The sequence below is a fragment of the Homalodisca vitripennis genome, chromosome 4 (genome assembly GCF_021130785.1).
Source record: "Homalodisca vitripennis isolate AUS2020 chromosome 4, UT_GWSS_2.1, whole genome shotgun sequence".
NCBI lineage: Eukaryota > Metazoa > Arthropoda > Insecta > Hemiptera > Cicadellidae > Homalodisca > Homalodisca vitripennis.
In genome coordinates, this window is record NC_060210.1 from 85,263,950 (window position 1) to 85,286,102 (window position 22,153).

Here is a 22,153-nt window from a genome sequence, read left to right on the forward strand (position 1 = left end):
TGTTAAATGTTTCTCCTGTTTTTGTTAGCAAGCATACATTACATTGACTTCATTCCCATGTAAAAAATTATGGTCCTTAGAATAAAATTTGAGTTTTGAATTTAATGAATGTGATTGAATGGGACAAGGCTGCCTGTTCAAGATACTGAATATAGTTCTTTTTAACAACTATTGTTTGTATGATGTAAGTATTACTGTCAATTAAGTATTACTGATTTAAGATAGTAAACATTTGTTTAAGAGTTTTTTCTTTAAATTAGATTTGAGATTTTATTTTAGGTATTGTAATACATATTCTGTATTGATATTGTTCTTAATAATTAAACAACCTCCTCATGTTTTCAGAAATGCATAAACTTACAATTTTATTTTTAAACACATCTAAATAACATTAAATTACCAATCTAAGAGTTGGTTGGATATTTTTAACATGATTAATGGAGGTAATAACTAAATAAATTACTAACTTGGTGGGTTTGTTGCGCAAGCAGTAGTCCATGCCGTGTTCAAAGGCAAGAGCAAGATACTCCAAACTACACACGCTCCAGTGTGTTGGACTCATTGAACTATAACAAATTGGTTTAATTGGATTAGTAAATGGTTTTTCCCATCACAGTTGTCTAAATGTAACATAAGATATACAACTGATAAAAACAATATTTACACTTTTAAAATAAAATTTTTTTTAAAATCTAATCTCAAAATGTTTAATTTAAACACCATGTATCTGACAAGTTATTTAATATTGCATTCAAAGTAAAAATGTTGTTAACCCTTGGAGCGCATTGTCCTATATATCAGACATTCTTTTAGTGGTGAAAAAGAGGCAATCATTAAAGTTTTTTGAAAAACTGCTATAGAATGTGAGTTAAAAATATGGATACACTCAGTTTAGTTTTTGATGGATAAAGATGGAGGGATGGAACTTGGAACACCTTTCTGGGAAATAGAAGAGAACTTTTTAATCACTGTTACAACAATGGAATTTGGGAGGGCGGCTCATTTGAAAGGTCTTAATAAAAGAAGAACAGAGGAAACTAAAACTTTCTATCTCAACCCAGTACAAAATGGCAACTCATTGAAATTAATTAAAAATTAATTAAGGCAGAACATGAACATCCAAATTCAGTAGGTAAATATCTTCAATAGACAACACTTTCCTTACAAAGTAAAGCCTGTTTTACAATTATTACCTGCTGCAGGGCAGGCCTCCCTTATCTTCATCATTTCTGAGGAAGTCCAGTATTATGTTCAGTTTCTGGTTGGAATTAACAAAGGCAAGATGTGTTTTTATGATACTTTACGTTGAAATGGAGTGTTTAAGTGAACAAGAGCGTATTATGATCCTGATGAAGAAAGGGTACAGAGACCGGGTGAGATCTTATGAAGAAGTAAGGAATTTATTTAATGACACTTATCCTAATCGAAATCCTGTATCTAAATCAGGAGTTAAAAAACAATCCAATGTTTCCAGGAAACAGGCTGCTTTAAAGACAGCCCCAAACCTGGATGACAAAAATCGGCTACAAACAAATCATTGTCATTTGACGTTTTACAGTCTGTTGTAGAAGATCCTCATGCCTCAACAAGAAATGTTTCTCAAATATTATGTATATATCAAACATCAGTTTATAAAATTTTATATAACAGTGGTTGTAAAGTATACAAAATTCGTTTAGTTCATGATCTAAGTGAGGACGATTTTGATAGTTGAGTAGAATTTTGTAAAATAATGATGCAGAACATTGATAATAATACAATTAGATTTAAACATTGCTTTCTCAGATGAAGCAACTTTCATGTTAAATGGTAATGTTAACAGACACAATAATCGTTATTGGGCTGATGTTAACCCTCTTTGAATGAGAGAGCAATATACCAAGCATCCTGAAAAATGAAATGTTTGCCTTGGAAATGTGAGAGATCAGTTTGTTGGATCCTTTTTTTATTTATTGATACCTTAATGCTTAGGTATACCAGGAAATATTACAAAATCAGGTTTATCCAGCTATCCAAGTAGCAATCAACAACTGTAATGAAGTTTGGTAAGATGGAGCACCTCCACACTATGGCTTAAGTATTTAAACAATATTTTTCCAAATCGCTGGATAGGCAGAAGAGGAAGTGTCGAGTGCCCACCAAGATCTCCAGATCTATCACCACTTGACTACTTTGTGTGACGTCACATTAAAAACAACATCTATAAAACGATACCCCAGTGCATTATAATGACCTTAGGACAGAGTAGTAGCAAAAATTAAAAAAATTCCTGTGTGAATCCATACAGCGTCCCATTTCTACAACAGGCTTGGACATTGTCAAACTGTTCTGGGACAGCAGTTTGAACATCTGATATAAAAACACAGGTTAATAAGTTTTAGACGTTTTATTGTTTAATGTAATTGTAATTACTAGTGCTACTGTAACATTAGATTTAAAAATGTTAAACTGGCCTCCAAAAAGCCCAATTTGGGGAAATATATTTACTTGAATTTAGATTAAATTTTATGCACAAATTATTTGCACTAAATGTGTTTTTTTGTGACATATTTTCACAATGATTCTCTTGAATAATCACATTTCTTGTTAGGGTATTGCACAATAAGTTTCATGTTGATAAAACAAAATAAAATTTATCAGTATGTAGAATAAATCAGTTTTAGTGACTTTTAATGAATTATTGCACATTAAGGCATTTCAGATCTGATTTTGAAATTAAAATGTTACAATTTGGTTGGTGCCCAAATGGTTAAACAAACTGAACTTCAACATTTAGCCTAGATTGGCAATGTGAAAATGTTGCAATTTCTAAGTGAAAATTATTAAAAATATATTGATGTGGTATCAACTATAAATTCTAACTTGGCATTGTCAAACTTTTGTTTAGATGAAACGATAACAACACAAACACAGCAAAACTTCAAGGTTTGACTCAGGTAAGAGCCAAAATAAGACAAATTTTAATCAATACAATTTTGGAAAAATGGACGTATATAATAATTTAAACTTTTTTACCACTGAAATTACCTATATAAGGTTCCTTTTACCTTATACACTTAAAAAATAATTTCAACTGGCATTATTGAGGTTTAATGATTTGTATATTGTATCCTTGACTTATTAGACACTACAAAACATTGTTACTGTACTATAATTTGGAGTAGTGTACCATGATGTATTGACAGTGAGGACACTGGTGATTCATGTCAAAATTGTAACTGAAGTCATGTGCAACTGTGATAACAATTATACACACCATAGAGCTACCCCCACAAGAAAAACTGTGATATTACCTGGAGGATGGAGCCATGATGCAACGTTCGTCAGGACACTGGCAATCGCTGGAGTCATGCTCCATGCCAAAGTTGTGACCCATCTCATGAGCGACCGTGGTAGCAACTAGACCCACCACAGAACTATGATCCATGCTCACTCCGCCTGAGAACTCGAACGTGCAAATTGGCCCCTTTAGTGCTTTGCCCACCACACCACCCTCAAACTGCATTCTCCTACAAATCAAAGGTTAATTTAAGATATTTAACAGACCAGTTGGTAAAGATGATAGAGAATTTTCAATATATGAAATCTTAAAACTGGTTAGGGAATTTAATGAGAAATTTGTATTGAATACACAAAATGTTCTAGTTTATTGTAATCCTGGTTGAAAGCATCTTCTTTGGTACAATCAACCTGATGGTATGTTTAGTCATTAGTATAGTGTGGAGAACGTTGTGCTTTTAGTTATTGTTCAGAATACTTATAAGACCTTTACGTACTAAAGATTGGTACTTAGAATATAATAAATTAAATATTGTTTTTAACTGGTCTCATGTGTTAATATTTGCAACGGTTTCAAAATGCAACCTACCTGTCTAAGAAAGACAGTAAAGCCTATAAACTGTTATAATGAGAGATACAATGCAAAATAAGGCATAAAGAAAGCATTAGACCATCATAACGATGTCAAATGTCCAAAATCCTGTTATCCATTCAAATATAATTTGTTAATAAAGATACCAATCTTACGAAAAATTGTATTTCTGAAAAAAGCTAAGATGGTGATTTACAGTTCAATAAAGAAAAATATGTCAATAAAAATTAACAGACACATTGCTTTGCATAAATTTAAGTCAAGCACCACAGTTAAATGAATTGTATAAAGAAGTAAATCAATTTTATTGATTTACATAGATGAATGGCAAACCATGAATAAAAAATAATTCATTCATTGCTTTACATACATAAATTGGCAAAAGTCTCTATTAAACAATATATACAGAGATAAGAGAGCCATTGATTTACGTAAATTGCAGGCAATACTATTAAATAACATTGTACTCTGTTACTCCAAGTCAATGACTGACATTACCAGACAAGAGATGTTAGTTATGCTTTAAAGATTGTCCTACATTTCTTGGATATTAAAATAATTTTTTTCTTATTGTCTACTAAACATAAGTATACAATTCCTCACGTCAATAGTTGAGCGTTATCATTAGGGTGTTCCTTGACGAGTCGCTCGCGCCGGTAGTGCAGAAAGTTGGTTAGTGTGGTGTCACCATTGGAGGAGAGGTTGATCTCATCGTATTCAGTCCAGACCACCACCCCCACCAAGGCTATGAAGATGTTCAGCGGCACATACAGCTGGTCAGAACACAATACAATTAGTCGATAATGGGTTTGTGAAATGTTACAGTGCAAGTCTGTGAATCTATGTACTGCCCAATCCTGCATGAACTACTGAACCTACTCAACTGAAATTGGTAATGTATTATCTGTCCAAACACCTAACACTATAAAGGATCCACTGCAAATTTAGTCTACAATTTAATGGTATACCATTAGTATACATTTCAATTCTTCAACCACTTCAAATGATTTTTTAGACATAATTCATAGGCATCACCATGTTAATAGACTTCAATTCAATAACTAGTTTAACATGATCGGTGTTCTTGATCCATGGAATCGTTAAGACAGTAGAATTCAATCGTTAAAATAAGCATTACATGTTAAAAAGCAACACAGATTGAGCAAAAAGAGGTTACTCAACTTTTAATAAATAAAACGAGATAGTTAAATATCATAAATATCTAAAGCACTTTTACATAGCATTCAAGAGAAGTTAAGGAAAAATTATTTTAGCAAAGATTAGGATCTAATAGTGTCCATTACTATAATACTATCCAATAAACAAGCTATGAATTGAATCTCTTGATTAAAAAAAAACTTTTAAAAAAGCTGCACAATTGGCATTATGATTCATGGCTCTGAAATGGTCATATTGATGACAAAATAAAGTTGTGTATACAAGACTATTTTTAGAGCATTACCAGAGCGTCCTAGACAGTACCATTGACTGGTAGGCAACTGAATGCACTAATAAAATTGTGGAATCAAAAATCGTATTTGTATTTGAATTGACTTACCAAATATTCAATAGCAGATTTTTTAATGCTTTGTAATATATTTATAATACCAAAAATTGTGTCTATTAAAATTATTTTATAACTGATGTTTAAAAATTTGAAATCAACAAACAAAACCTTACAATTGTGAAGAAGTTTGTTGACATATTAAACAAGAATCCATTTTTGTACATGATCGTTTCAACAATAATATTGGCATTGTTATACTATGCTTTAACAATTGGAACAGCTGCCTTATACTTCTATGTAGTGGGAACTAACCGCATTGATGATGTTCGCGATGTCCTTGCAGTGGCTGTTGACATTGTTCATGTTTTCTCCAAGAGCCTTGTACTCCTTGTTGTCCAGGACAAGCACCAGTTCCACATAGCTAGAACTGGCGTTTGCATTATAAGGTCCTCTGATCATCTCATCAGACCTCTTAAACTGAAATTGTAAAATTCAGATTAGTTTTACAACAAGAAAATAGCTAAAGACTTTTTTATACATGGTGTAAATCAAAGTTAGTTATACAAAGTAACAGTTGAATGCCTTAAAAAGCACTTTCTATAAATTTGTGTGACCCCAGGAGGACATCTCTAACTGATGTGTGTAAAATATGTCCAGTTACCTTGTAACTGCAAAAACAGTACTACTATCAACTGGTTAATCTTATGAATGTCCAAGATCCATACCATTGTCCTGTATAAATATAGAGATAGAGGAATAAGTCAAGCAAACACTTTTAAACACAAAGGAAGATGGATTAAGGGGATATATTCCAACTCTTTTTGTTCTTCTCTTAGACCAAGAAACTGTTAAACCTCTCACTGAACTTAGTCCTATACGTACCTTTGCGCTTGCTAATATGCCGCTCCTGGACACCATAGGACAGCCCAGATTTACATCACATTGGTTTTACTGTATCAAGTGTAGGTTCGACTGGAAGGTATAAACTAGCAGGAATGTTCCCACCTTATTATTGGCTATATGAATTTAGGGTTCGGTACTCCAGTTACTACACCTCCTAGGACAGCAAGGATCCTTCCAGGTCCACCTTTCTCTCCAGATACCACACAAGAGCAAGGGTACTCTCGAGTCTCTGTTACAAGTTTCTTTACTACATTTACTACAAGCCTTAAAAGGATTTTAAATAGATTTTGAATGGCTCACTATGTTTATCCGAAACTAAAAGTATAGTCTGATTTTTACGTGATTCTACATGTAAGTATTGCTGATAGAATTATTTTTAAATCATTTTCGTTTTTTATTTTAAGACTTTTAAATTTAGTGAATCTTGAATTTTAATAAAAAATATCAATTTGCAGGACTGAGCAAGAAAGATGGTAATATATATATATATATAAGCAATGTTTTATGTAAGCACCACCATACTCGTATATTTTATTAATGTAACCACTACTGTTTTATTTATATATATATTAATGTAAATAAAAGTCGTTTGACAGGTATTTGGTCTTCCGATCATATGTTAGTTTGCTTATTTAAACGCATATGTGACAGATACGGCCAAATACAAAATAATTGAATCGGAAAAAGTAAGCGCTCTGTGGTGTAATGGTAGCACATTCACCCGGCAAGTGAGAGATCCAGGTTCGACTCCCGGCGGAGCAAGTACTTTTTGCGATTCAATGTTTATTGAAATTATATATATATATATATATATATATATATATATATATATATATATATATATATAAAACAATGTCCATGTAAAATTTTAGTACAACACTTACTTGTTTATTTGTTTTGGTTGAACAGTTTACTTGTGAAAGCAAAACAAATAAACAAAGTCACTTTTGGATTTATAAGATTATTAGGATATAAAGGGAGCACTGTTTTGCCATTTTTGCATTATTTATTCTACTGGCAATATGTTTTTCCAGTAATAGCAAATATACACAAATAATATTCTGCTTATGAACATCACAAAGATTTTAAAGAACATCAGCATGATTACAAATATTTTTTATCAATAAATAGTGACATACCATACAGTCTTTGCAATTGGTGGGAGTTTCTACCACAGTGCTCATTTAAAACTGGTGTTATACATAGACTACCAAGTGATGCAGCTTGACCATCTCACATATGCAAATGGATAATCACTAGCGGATACCATAGTTACAATTAGTTTGCATGCATAAGTAGTATAAATATTACGGTGATTTATTAGAATACAGAAAAGATGGATTGATTTTGTAATCATATTTTGCAGTCCAACAGCCATTCAATCTTTTCAATATAATCCATACAATTTTAGTGGTATCAAGCATTTTTCTCATAAGTCTGATTTATATAAATATCAATCAATTACAAGAAGTAAACATTCTTTTAAGGGATGAAGATAATACAATGTATAACTATTGCTAAACACATTCTTAAGTCCTAATGTTTACTGTAAAGTGAACTTACCCTTTTACTTATCCTATGATTTTTATGAAAATCGCTTATATGTTTTTGGTCAGTTCCTTCAAATCCTGAAAAATTAAAAGAAGTTACAAACTTGCAAAAGAATTAATTTTCAATACAGAGTACATAAATGATGTGGTATAGGACTAGTAAAGACTGCAGTATTTACATAGCCCTGATTTCAGCCCATTCCACAGCAGTGTTTCATAGTAAGTGTCCTATTTTACTACCCCATGAATCCTTCACAGATTTGCACAAATTTAACCCTTAATACGTTAAGAATGTTATGTCATCAAAAATTTCTAAATAATGACACAAATCTCTTTCTTGCACACTTTTAACACTAAAAATCAGTTTTTAACACAAACAAATTTAATACGGGTATAAAAATGTATAAGGTTAAAAGTACTAAAGTTGAATTTGAATTCACTTCTATAGTCCATCTCAAACACGATTAAAATTATTAGAGCAAAGTATGAGATACAAAAGTAACAGACATATTAATATGAAAGCAAATCAAAAAGTGCTTCATTCTAGAGTTATAAAAATAATCAGAATAAACTAATTGCATTAATTAAGGACAATTTTCCATATGGAAAAAATAATCTTTTGTAAATGCACCAAATTAAACACTTTAAAATGCCAACATTTGTGAGCTGTAAATTTTGGACCAATGTACATCTGGGTATGAGCTGTGTCACAGTACTCATGTGGTCTGTCATCTCTCTTTTCATTTGTAAAACAATCAACTTAATTTACAAAGAATTTTCAAAAAATTAAAAAAATCTGCAATTTTTTTCTTTGTAATACCTAAAACTACATTGGTGACATTGGTTTGTTAACACGTAAGTAGAAATAAAACTCTCTATTAATTCTGTGTCTATCAGATTAATGACAACTATCAAATATGACAGTCTCCTAACCAACTGACTCAAATAAATTAGGTGGCCAGAACAGTAACGCTCCAACCATCCTCCTATGCCTCCTAACATTCCTTAAAATCTCTACTTTACACCACCTCCACACTCAGCTTTATCCTTATTCTGTTGCACTTACTAAAGTGTACAATATTATTTTATTCTTAGTTAGCAATTCATGTATGTCAAACATATCAATAAAATCCTGCATATATATATATATATATATATATATATATATATATATATATATATTATGTTATTAACTCCACTTATAGGGTTATCTATATATATTATATGTAATGAAAGTAACTAAAACTCTTTTAAAAATCTTTTTATTGACATACACGTGTTTCGGTTTTTAACCAGCATCAGTGTACATTAACCTCTAAATAAATAATAAACAATTAGATATTTTTAAAAGGTCCACATGTGTATATCTAATTGTTTATTATTTATTTAGAGGTTAATGTATACTGATGATGGTTAAAAACCGAAACACGTAAACACGTGTATGTCAAAAGAAATATTTTTAAAAGGGTTTTAGTTACTTTCATTACATTAATGTATATATATATATAGAAAATATTGTAGAACATGACATGCCTACTACTTATATGTATTTTTATTTACACTATGTACCAGCATAAACATTTGTATCTCCAAAGCAATAATACTTAATAATGCATTATCTTAGTACAAGCAAAAATTAATTTTAATATACAAAGTTTATACTATGTTTCATGGAATTAGATTGCAGGTCTAATAACAGATAAATTTAATTTCTTATTTATTAGGTCCACATGTGTATATCTAATTGTTTATTATTTATTTAGAGGTTAATGTATACTGATGATGGTTAAAAACCGAAACACGTAAACACATGTATGTCAAAAGAAATATTTTTAACTCTACAACTGGCGGTCGCCTGATTATCAGTCGATATTAATGTTTTTGTAGTGGCAGTCGCCTGTAAATCAGTCGATTTGACACGTGCCCGTTTGACATCTGTTATAATCAATACACGAACTAAATTGCAATGATTCATATATCACTGGAATCAGAAATAGTTGCTGATTTGATCGATGTATTTTGTTTTGTTTTGTAAGCCATGATTTAAGTATGACATATTAAAAACGAGAGTTGTTTGTAAACAGTCGGCCATTGTTGTTGTATTCTTACCCGGTCGCGTTATTCATGTCCATCTAAAACGTAAGTTTATTACATGAAATAAGTGTTTTTATGTAATAAACGTGTTTATTTATGCGTATAAATTCTCGTAGATTGTGTTTTATCAGTTTATTTTGTGATGTTATGAAGAAATATATGTGAAAAAATATATTAGTAGGCTTTTGTATTCTAGGCTGTGCAGTGTTGTGATAGTTTTAGTTAGCTTTAGGATCATTTTCATATGCGATGATCATGATATAAAGCTTCTTTATTTATTTTTATAGGCTTACTTTTAATGTATTTTATTAATTTTTCGAGTAATAATTAAGGTTTTGATGAATTTTATAACACAGTCGTATCCATAGCAACGAATTTGGCCGTATTGTACTTTCTTCAGTTTAGAGTATTTCATAATTGTTTTAGTAAAAAAAATGTAGTAAACTATACATTTTCTAAAACTATAAAAAATTTTCAACATTTTGGGTATTTTGGAAATATTTTTTTTCACACAATATGTCTTTTATAGGTGCACCCCCACCACTTTCACATACCTTTTTTTATTTTTTGAAAACAAACTTAGTAAAAAAAGTGATAAATTTCTTATATATTGCGGTTTTTATTTTCATAAATAAAAAGTAAATTTTCTTTTGAAAACAATGATATATAATACATGTAGGTTTATAATCAAATTATATTTTTAAAAAAATTAAAAACCGATACTACTGCAAAACACCTCAAAATGCCCTGCCACTTGAGGACATTTCAACTGCCAGCTCGAGGGTTAAAAGGGTTTTAGTTACTTTCATTACATTAATGTATATATATATATATATATATATATATATATATAGAAAATATTGTAGAACATGACAAGCCTACTACTTATATGTATTTTTATTTACACTATGTACCAGCGTAAACATTTGTATCTCCAAAGCAATAATACTTACTAATGCATTATCTTAGTACAACCAAAAATTAATTTTAATATACAAAGTTTATACTATGTTTCATGGAATTAGATTGCATGTCTAATAACAGATAAATTTAATTTCTTATTCTAAAACAATACAAGCAGGACTGATTTTTAAAAATTTACTTAAATTATTCAGGAGCATTTTTACTCAGCACGCACTTTATGAAAAAATTAATTTTGATTCTCTGATCTATTTTACTACAACACTTCTTAATTACTAAATCTTCATAAGTTACATTCTCACATTACTAACACGTTTAACATTCTGGTAGAAAAAATAAGAAATTATATACAACCACAACTCTACTCACCGCAAGTGAAGTTAGAGACTAGATTGGAATGTGAGTAAAGGTAATGGTCAACGTCATGTATCCGAGTACTGTTGGTCGCCCGCTCGAGGTAATGTAGTTCATGTCCGTCGTATACTACACCCCTGCAACACACAGTTTTTGTTTTTATAGCTCTAAGAATACTATAGTACAGTAATTCTTGTTATCACAGTAAAAAACAATTAGTTTATAAACTGTATTTTTTAACTTAATTTGAGCACTTTGAGCCTAAGCTAGAGGTAAATTAAAGACCAGCTTGGATATTATCAGTACTGTTGTTGATTGTTACTTGAGAATTAATCATCTATCATAAATTATAATGTGTTTATACCAAGTGTTTCAAAGTTTCATCTCTCCATCCCTTATTTACTTTTGAACACAAACCAATATCTATCAGGGGGATCATTATAAAATTAAAATACACATGGTTTTTCTGAATATATGAGAACTTCAACCCCCAACCCTAAATGATGGATTAGGAAGTAAGTTAAAAATTTTAAATGTAAACTTACATCAAGTGATATCTATTTTAAAGGTACTTATAAAAGAAGAACAATGACACAAACCAGAGGTTTCTCAGTCCAGAACAAAATGGCGAACTTTCAAAGTTATACTTAAAAGTTCATTACAAATCAATTCATTTGTTAGCAAAAAACTATCCGTATAGTTTTAAATGATGATTATTATTAGAGGAATCTTAGGACACCTGATACATGTAAACATAATATATGTAGCATATGTATATTACGTGTAGAGTGTATCAAAACTTTACAAACTTTAGGATTTTGTTTCATGAACCAAGAGGAGCTATAATAAGCTAAGTTCAACAAACGGTTATCACTTTTTGTTTACTGTCTATCTATCTATCTGTAAAAATGTGGTTTTTATGTTAATATTATTTTTTTTTAACCAATCAATAAAATTTAACCATATTTCAGTAGACTATGTGAACAAGATCTATCAATAAAAAAAGGTTTGGTTGAAATTGCAAAGTATATTTCAAAATGGGAGCTATTTAACATTTTAAAACTAAATTATCTTAAAAAGTAATACTAACCTCACAAATAATTGACAAGAAGAACTACTAGAAAAAATTTATTAACCAATGATATTCCACTTTAAAAGCTGAAATCGAATTACAAATCATTGATTTATTGAAAGTTTAGTACAACCATGGATGTTCAATCTTAGGTTTCTTCATAACAAGGTAATAGACAAATGAATCAGAATAAATAAATTAAAACATTCAAAATAATGTAATGTGTTAGCTGCAATCATACAAACTTTTAATTGAGTTACTTTTTGTGTTGAAATAGACTGATATTGACAGTATAATCACTGAAAAATATTTATCTTTACTATGTACTTTGCACAACCCAAAACTTCAGATAACCCCACTCCGGATTATAACATCCCTAGTGAATATGCAGATTTTTAAAATTTCAAAACAGAGAGTAGATATCCACATACGTTTTTAGATATACATAATAGACCATCTCACACTTTAAAATATTAACATCAAAAATTACCTGAGACCATTGCAGGTAGAAATGGCAGCCCAAGAATCGAGCACACCCCTCAGTTTCCCCTGGTAGTGACACAGCTCCACTTCCTGAACATACCAGACAACTTCATATTTACAGTATACCTCACAATCTACTATGTACAGCACTGACTTTGGATCAAGACCTGAACATACCAGACAACTTCACATTTACAGTATACTTCACAATCTACTACTTACAGCACTGACTTTGGATCAAGACCTGAACATACCAGACAACTTCACAGTTACAGTATAGCTCACAATATACTACTTACAGCACTGGCTTTGGATCTAGATCTGAACATACCAGACAACTTCACATTCACTGTATACCTCACAATCTACTACGTACAGCACTGACTTTAGATCAAGACCTCAATATACCAGGCAACTTCACATTTACAGTATACCTCACAATCTACTACGTACAACACTGACTTTGGATCAAGACCTGAACATACCAGGCAACTTCACATTTACAGTATACCTCACAATCTACTACGTACAGCACTGACTTTAGATCAAGACCTGAACATACCAGGCAACTTCACATTTACAGTATACCTCACAATCTACTACGTACAACACTGACTTTAGATCAAGACCTGAACATACCAGGCAACTTCACATTTACAGTATACCTCACAATCTACTACGTACAACACTGACTTTGGATCAAGACCTGAACATACCAGACAACTTCACATTCACAGTATACCTCACAATCTACTACGTACAGCACTGACTTTGGATCCAGATCTGATGCAGATAGAAATAAGCAGTTCTTGCTGTATTTTACTGTTAAAGAGTACTAAATACTCTTGAAAAGAATATCTAAAATCCCCTTGTAGTCTTCATATGTGATCATAGCCTTACAAGAGCCAAATTAAGAGTGTGAGTTATCATAATGTATTGCAACGAACAATTTTATAAGCAACCTCTAGTTCTTTGATAATTTCAGGACTAAGTTTATTCTTCAAAATTTCAAATATACCATACCTCAAAATAATTGTACCACACAAATCAAGCGATTTATAGGAACTTAGACTGATCACTACCTCCCTCCCTAATAAAGTAAACTTTCTTTGAATCAGTCAAAAGTTAAAGATAGTTCAAGATGAGATTAGCATTGCCCAGATCAGACATAATTTCAATGCTTTTAAAATATTTAAGAGCGATTGGATTTTTTTATAATTGAATTAAAATTCCAATTACTTAGGAATTCCTCTTGTAAAGGAAAAATTTAAGAGATGGTATGAGATCCCTGTTAGGCATTCAGTGCCTATTCCGAATTAATACTGGTGAAATGTCAGGCATTAGTTTTTCTCCAGGTTTATGTAATTTTGGATGAGCAGTTGTTTGAACCACATATTTCTATTTATTTTATAGATTAATTATTGTTGTACTACCAATTCTAGAATCCTTATAATTATCTAACTGAGTATCCATGTATTTACTGATACACACTTAAAAATCTGTTGAGTCTCTTAATAACTTTCATAGCCGCAATTCCAGAAGGTTCACATCAGTGATCACTCACTGTTGAGAGAGATATGGGCAACCAAGACTTTCAGCTTCTGTTTTTGCTGGAATGACAGTTCAACAGTATGGTGATCAACTTTCACCATTATGCACTAATCGGTGCTAACCCTTTCACCGAATTATACCAGATACTAAGAATACATTTAACATTTGTACAAAATAATAGATGATTGTGATCAAGTGGAAGAACTATTATACGTACATGAACAGTTTTTAGGAAGTTGAAACATTAAATCAATTACAAATAAAATGCCATTATACAGTTGTAGGCTACGGTTTTATATTGAGTGACAGGTGCCACCATCAAAGACTCATCTGATTACGCAGGTTGCGGTATAACGAGAGAGCCACAGGTGCCAGCCAGTGTGCACTCAGTCGTATGTATAACATGCGCTCATCACTCTAGTGATTGCGTCTATTGTTACACATTTAACCAATCAATTAGCAACACTTCATAAAATTAACTGGAGTTGTGTTATCTGTGTTGACATCAAAGTATTAATCAGAATTGTTTGAATACTCCCGTATTTGCTAACATTATCAAAGAGAATACAGTCGTCAATTCATCTGAACTAGTAAATCAACAACGAACCATTTCCCTCTTTCACGTTTTCCATGAACTTCTATTCCAAAAAGGTTAGGTCTGTAGCATTACCATTTTTTGACGCTAACTAAGTAAGTGACTCAAACTATATCTATTTCAAAATTTTTATATAAATCCAATTGAATTTTCTAAATTAATTATAGTCTGAATTGAAATATTTAATTTAGTGTATTTACAGAACAACACAGTGTCCATGATGGCGTTGTATTAGAATATTTAGTGCATAAATACATAATATGTTTACAAACTATTCCTGTCAAATCTTAGTGACTATATTTCTGTTAAGATTAATTACATTTAACAGAAGATTAATAAAATTATTAAATTCCATTCATAAAGCCGTACATTGTTATTTACTTTTGAGTATGCTTTGAAAGATGAGATTTTAAATGAACACTAATACATGATTCAGCCCTGACAATGCATTCTTTCTTCACTGACTTATTGTGAATCAAGTGTCCTAATTTTCAACATCTATTTAATCATTATTTTGTTTTTACATATTTGTATTCTAAGATAAATATATTATAAGTAGATTAATCTTAATTCATGAGTTATGTCGTACTCATCATACTCATGACATCTTTCCCTTCTTATAACAGTCCTTACTACAGGAACTTCCATCTTACTATTTGATGTTTGGAAGGAAAATCACGACAAACCTTTCTTTAAGTACACTATAAATATAGACAATGCTCAAATATGGAAAAGACACAACACTAGCACAAGACTTCAGTTACAGAGGAAGGTTATGACAGACAATGTGTGCAGAAGAGGGGAACATAGTTGGTCTCACCCAGTACAGAGCCGCAGTGAAGGTGTTAAACCATATGTTTACTGTTTGTTTTAATTAAAGAAAAAAATACAAATATTCTAGTTTGGTGAATGAAGACTGTGACATTATAAAATTACCGTTTAACAATATATATTGTCAATAAGTTGAATAAGACTAATTGACTACCTTCTCTCCAGGTCTTCTTATGACGTAGGAGCCATCCTTCTGGTGTTTCTCAAAGTAACCCTTAGGAATCAGTTCCCTGCAAGATAACAACAACAAATTCTTTAAATTAGAAAAAAATCAAATTTAGGTAGTAAATATAAAGAAAAATGTGATTTCCATGTTTCATTTAGTAAGGAAGTATTTTTTACTTAAAGAGAACTTGATTTGAGTTATGTTATGCTACTTTTAAAACTGCACTGTTTGGGATTTGAAAACAGAGAAATTTCTAGAATGTTGGATGTTACCAGAGAATATATCACAGAGGGCCCAAAAGGATACAAGCAAAGTACCAAAGACCAAAGACAACTTTATTCACATTACGTATGATTTGCAAGTACCTCTCTAATGAATGCCTTACTTGGTGGATGGTACAAGTTCAGACAGTATTGTCTAATTTAATACCATTTTGATTTGGTTAGTAAATTAAGGTTTACTTGGGTAAGTGTAAAACCCTTTATATCACTATCACTGCAACTTACCTAGTGAAGTTCATTAAGGACTGCCCCGCGAAGGTAACTATAAATTATGGAAAAATGTGATTGAGCAGGACTCATTGAACATTGAAATCGGGCAGTATTTTTCAAGAAAAGCAGTTCTTTTACTGATCATAATATGAACTGTATTATAGTGCATGAGGTTACAATTTGCGGTATGGTGGATGGCCCATCAACTTGACCTTCTGGCTAGTTAAAAATTCAATTGTTTGAGCAGCGGTGTGTGAGAGCTTGCATTGTCAAAATGAAGAATGATTTGCCTCTTCGTTGAAATTTTCCGAATTTCTTCAATGACTTCTTGCACACTACTGGTTGTGTACCATTCAGAGTTGACCATTTAACGCCACTGTTGCCACATGTCCGGTAATGCTAAAGAGACACTGTTTACTTTGATGTGCCTTTTCTGTGAACAACTTTTGTTGGATTTGGCTCATCTTGAAAGATCCACACATGCTCATGTGCAGAGATTCATGATTTTTCACCTGTGCAGATGTTATACACAGTCTTTGGTTGCTAAATAGTGTATTATGTTCATTGATGATTTGATTGATAGAAGTTATGAAAAATAATTGCACGAAAATGTTCACGCTCAATTCCATTTTTTTACTACGGGCTGTACTTTAATTAAATGCAAACAACACTAATCACACTAAAATGACAAAATGTGGCTGAGGTAAAGTGTACACCTAGGAAATCCTTGGCTGATGTCAGGAAATGGTCAGTGTTGCCATGGCCATAAATATGTATAGCAACCCACTCATAACTATAAACAAACGAAAAACAAAGTAGATGATTTATATTTAAAACCAGAGTAATATGCTCAATTTTTGAAAGCGCATGAGGCACAGCTGATTTAAGATACTTGTACTTCACTGATATTTGATATTTCACCAACTCAATTTTGTAATAATAATATAGATAAGCCACAAATATACTTGATATGTAATGTGTAAGTGGTGTCTTTAAGATGTGTGTAGACCATACATTGTTTCTTTATTGTGCGTATACGTTATATATTTAAAGTAAGATTTTTTTGTCCAACTGTACCAAAAAGAGAAAGCAAAATAGTTTAACACTTATAAACATGAGTCTGAGAGTAACTACAGTAATCTTCAGAATTTAACCAAAAAGAATATCAACTACTGCACTAAGAGATAATATGAGAGTGGTCTGAAAAGTTCTGGCCTAACAAAGATACAATACATTTTTTCAGAAATGTTTTTAAACTTTTTCAATGTAGTCTCCTTGTAACTCTATACACTTCTCCCATCTCTGTAACCCGTCAAAATAGTACCCGGCATTTTTCTCTGCAAAGTAAGTAATTTTTCACAAAGGTGTTTTCCTCTTCATTTGACAAAAATTTTTAAATGAGGAAGTTGCTTGGGACTAGATGTGGTGAGTAAGGCAGATGGTCAAGCAGTTCAAACCATAATTCGTGAATTTTCGCCATGGCAATCGCTGAGATATGAGACAGTGTATTATCTTACAGTGCAGGTGAAACAAGATTTTATTTTTCTGCAAATGTGGTCGTTTTCCCATAATTTCTGCCTTCAGCTTGTTAAGTAATGATACATAGTATGCTCATGTATGATTTTTCCTTTTTGAGAATAATCAATTAAAATAACTCCATGACTATCTCAAAAAAAAACAGGCAATTACTTTCTAATCCGATAAAACAGTTTTTTACTTTTTTGGTGTTTGGACTGAATTTTTGTCTTGGGCGTATAATGGTGTATTCAAGTTTCATCTACAGTGTAATTAATAATAAATGCGACACCTAATGCATGGACAGCTTTCTCATGTTTAATGTTGATTTAATACGTGACAAACACGTTGTTTTAACATATTCATAACCTCTACTATCTCTCACTTTAATTCGATGGTCGTCCAGCACAAGTTGGTGAACTTTGGCGATCTTTTCATCGGTAGTTGCAGTTTTTGGAAGTCCCAAACGTTCATCATCTCCCGATCCTAAACTTTTACTGTGGTAAATGAAGGTGCAGAGTCCCATTACACAGAATCCAACTCATCTTTGATTTATGAGGGTATACTAACATTCAAAAACAAATATTTAATGACAGTTAAATACTCGATTTTGTTCATTTTCGCAAAAATTTGGTATAACAAATCAGTAGACTTATTTTTTACCACTTATGTCTTTAAATAAAACTTTTATTTCCTTCATTCTGTTTTTCCTTGTATTTAAAAAACAACCCCAGGGTCAGAGGTGAGAAGTGATTAGTATACCTATTGAGTCTGAGATCCAACAGCTGGTCTCTGCCGTTCATGTCTAGAGCTACTGTCACGTCATGGATGTGCTCGACTCCCTCCTGCAACATCAACACAATACACTCAATGTATACTACAATGTATGTACTGCATTAATCAACTACTGTACTTAACTTCAGAATATAAACTTCTACGGGATAATTCCTGTCAGTTGCTAGAGAAATACAAGAAAACTTAACATAGGAGCTGAAAATCATGAAATAATTGCAATACACGTGTCACAAAATGTATAACAATATAAAATATTAATATAAATAGAAACGTGGTTATAGATTAATTATTTTTGAATCATACTTTGTCTTACGTCAACAAGAGGCCTGTATTTCGAGAACAAAATACTTGATGACTAGTGTTCCGGAAATCTCTATGGAATGGTTCGTCAAGGACGAGACTTCCCGCCCGTTGTCCCCCTGGAAATCTCACGTGTATCTCTCTTGACTTGCAGCTCAGGTGTGCAGCTGTTCCAATCACGTTGGCAACATATGCTACTCAGTCCACCAGCAATCAGCCATACTCTCTGACTGACAAACATTTATGATCGCCACTTATTTGATAAGAGTGGGAGGTTACGAAGAAATAAAACTCGCGTAACTTGATGAGTACCAGGTGCTTAATTAACATCAGGATTCCTCGATTGAAGCTTGAAAACAATGATAGCTTTCTACACAACTATACTAAAATGTTATAATACAATTTCAACTGACGAAACAACAGAAACTATAAAAACGACCAAAGAAAAAGACTCATGAAGTAAATACACAAAAAATAAAAATTCCCTTTTTTGGACAAAATAAAATGTCTGATTTCACTCTCTCTGGTCTGCATCTCGGCCAATACATAAAATCTAAATATACAAGTTTTATTTATTATTTATTTATGAACCAGAACCAACAACCACGAGTTCCGTCAATTTTCACATGACGGCTATGACAATGCTGACAATATCCTCTTCCCCGCCTACTAAAGAGTTGTAGCAAATTTGTCATTAATTATTATTTTAATAAATTCGCTTTTCACGTAGTTTTTAAATTGTATGACTCGAAATGTTTGGCCGATATGAGCAAAAAGGATCCGATAACCCTTGTGTTCTTGTGCAAACGTAGAGTCAGAGTACAAAGAGAACTTTCGTCAGAGTACGAGAATAATCAGATCTTTGGTCCAAGGAGCGGTATACGCCGAGCGAGGCAAACTATATGAGAACTGTGGACCCTTAAAGCCAATATATACATGCCAAACTTAGATTTTTATGTGAAATTTAAGTAACTCAGTTCCTCAGCTGTAGTTACCGCTCGCACCCAATCACATAAATCAAGACAGAAATGAGTTAAAGCTCATTGATCACCATTCATTTTTAACTAATTCAATCATCGCTGAAACTTCATTATCCACTTTATATTGCCACCCAAACTCCGATAAAACCGTATTGTCCTTTATAATTCACAATCTACAATTAGTTAACTTTAAAAACTGCAAAATACAGTAATATTACTATTACTATTACATAGTTACTGCTGCATTGACAAAATAAATTTTACTTGGTTAACAAAGAATCAAAGAATCATTTTAAGAATCAAAGTTACTACGCTGAACAGGATATCCATTTAAATAACGTAATTAAAGGAATCTAATTATGTCGGCATCGCATTGATCAGAGAAATACTGGCGATGTTTACTTCTCCAGTCTCGATTTTCTGTAATTTTACACTAAGATATTATATTCCGACAAACATCCTTGTAACCTTTCCAAATTAAGTGACTCAATTACCTATTCACGGAACATACATAAATTAAAATTCCAAATAAATAATAGGCTATAACTATCATGGATTGGCAGATTTATATTTCTTCTTGAGATAGAAATGAAAATAATGAAGACTCCATTGATAATGTCTACAGAAGATTTATAATACTGTATTAAATAAAAAAATTAATTGAAAGTTGATTTATATAATCTTTGAAAACTACTTTGATTCATACATAGTAGGTTGCACATTTTTTGTTATATTTGACATAAAACACGAGTTTACATAGTTTAATATCGATAGTAATCAGTTTACTAAAAACCTTTAATGTTTTAAGTTTTTTAATGTTACTCTTAATAATTAATGTGACGAGCAACAACATTAAAACTTCGTTTCATAGTTATTCTTTTAAATGATTACACTCTGTGTCTCGAAGAGGTTACTTCTATGAGTGAATAAAACATCTGAAAAGCGAAAGGCCTTATGCACTCTTTATTTCATTAGAGATAAACTTAATCTAGCACGACCACAAGTCAGCGTCAAGTAACCAAATACAGGTCCATAAAGTGATATGACTCAGTCCTCTATCTAGTTGTCTGACAGTGAAATAACTATAATTTACGCGTATGACAGTCGGGTTTAATTGTATCAAGGTGAGAAAAATATAATCTGAAATAAATTATCGTTTAATAGTTTTAACCTTTTTGATACCTCATATTTCGACCTCCACAAAAACCAGCGTGGCTGACGATCGGTTTCTTCCTTAGGAAAAATTATTCTACCCATTTCAAGAAAACCCATGTTGTGAGATTGACACAACACTTATTCTGTCAAAAGCTTTAATATAAAGAAAAGTATATCCCATGCAAGTTTATGCTGAAATCATTCGGATTGTGTTCTAATATTTTAGATAACACCACAATCCGTTATAAGATAGGGAGGACGTGAACCACTCACTCACCAGTTGTTGTGACAGGGAGAGGAAGGAGCCTGTACAAGCACGGTGTCAAGGCAATTCCCAACATTCCATTCCTGTATCTGTATTAGATCAGTAGTTATTCATTTTGTCCAGACAAACTAGGTTTCGGCCGCACTGTGCGCCGTCATTAAGACACTGCTAGCCGCAACAAACATTTTCAGAATCATTGATAAATCTGAGTGTTTAGCCCTCCAGAAGAAAGAAATCTGTGTATCACAATGATTATTTATAAAATAAATTCCTATCGATAATTACAATTAGTCATGATTTTGTTGAAGTAAATAGTACCAGAATAAGTTTATACCCCGAAGTGGTTATAGCGTTTTCAATTGGTTCTTTAGATATAACGCTCTATAAAATATATAAAACATATTCCAGTTTATCATTTTATATGGATGTATCTGCAAATTCTAGAACCAACTCTAAAACTAATCGATTTCTACAAACACTGAATAAAACTATAACCCGGATTGCGGACGCAGGAATAACCCGTAAGAATGAAATGTCCCAGGAAACCCACTGAGTTCTCGGGTTAAAAATACCGACCGCCAATAAGTCGCAACAAGGGAGTCCGTGACCATCTGGACGCCGGATATAGTAGACCTCTGGACAGCTGTATTTCCGTGTATATATAGCACGGTGACTGACCGCTAAGTGTCACGGTATTGTAGGTTGGGAGGATACACAGTGTGCTTCTATAGTGCATTGGTACAAGAGAATTTAA

General features: G+C 32.0%; 1 protein-coding gene across 1 annotated transcript in view; it reads right to left on the bottom strand.

Moving 5' to 3' along the window:
* Positions 1-22,153, bottom strand: part of LOC124359678 (disintegrin and metalloproteinase domain-containing protein 12) — a 192,888-nt gene that overhangs the window by 36,499 nt on the left and 134,236 nt on the right. The window contains exons 3-11 of the mRNA XM_046812619.1: positions 18,667-18,749; positions 15,887-15,962; positions 12,763-12,845; positions 11,216-11,337; positions 7,845-7,909; positions 5,691-5,855; positions 4,475-4,644; positions 3,294-3,509; positions 468-566 (exon numbers count right to left, since the gene is read on the bottom strand). Of these exons, the coding sequence (XP_046668575.1) occupies positions 468-566; positions 3,294-3,509; positions 4,475-4,644; positions 5,691-5,855; positions 7,845-7,909; positions 11,216-11,337; positions 12,763-12,845; positions 15,887-15,962; positions 18,667-18,749 (1,079 nt within the window). The remainder of the gene's footprint in view (positions 1-467; positions 567-3,293; positions 3,510-4,474; positions 4,645-5,690; positions 5,856-7,844; positions 7,910-11,215; positions 11,338-12,762; positions 12,846-15,886; positions 15,963-18,666; positions 18,750-22,153) is intronic.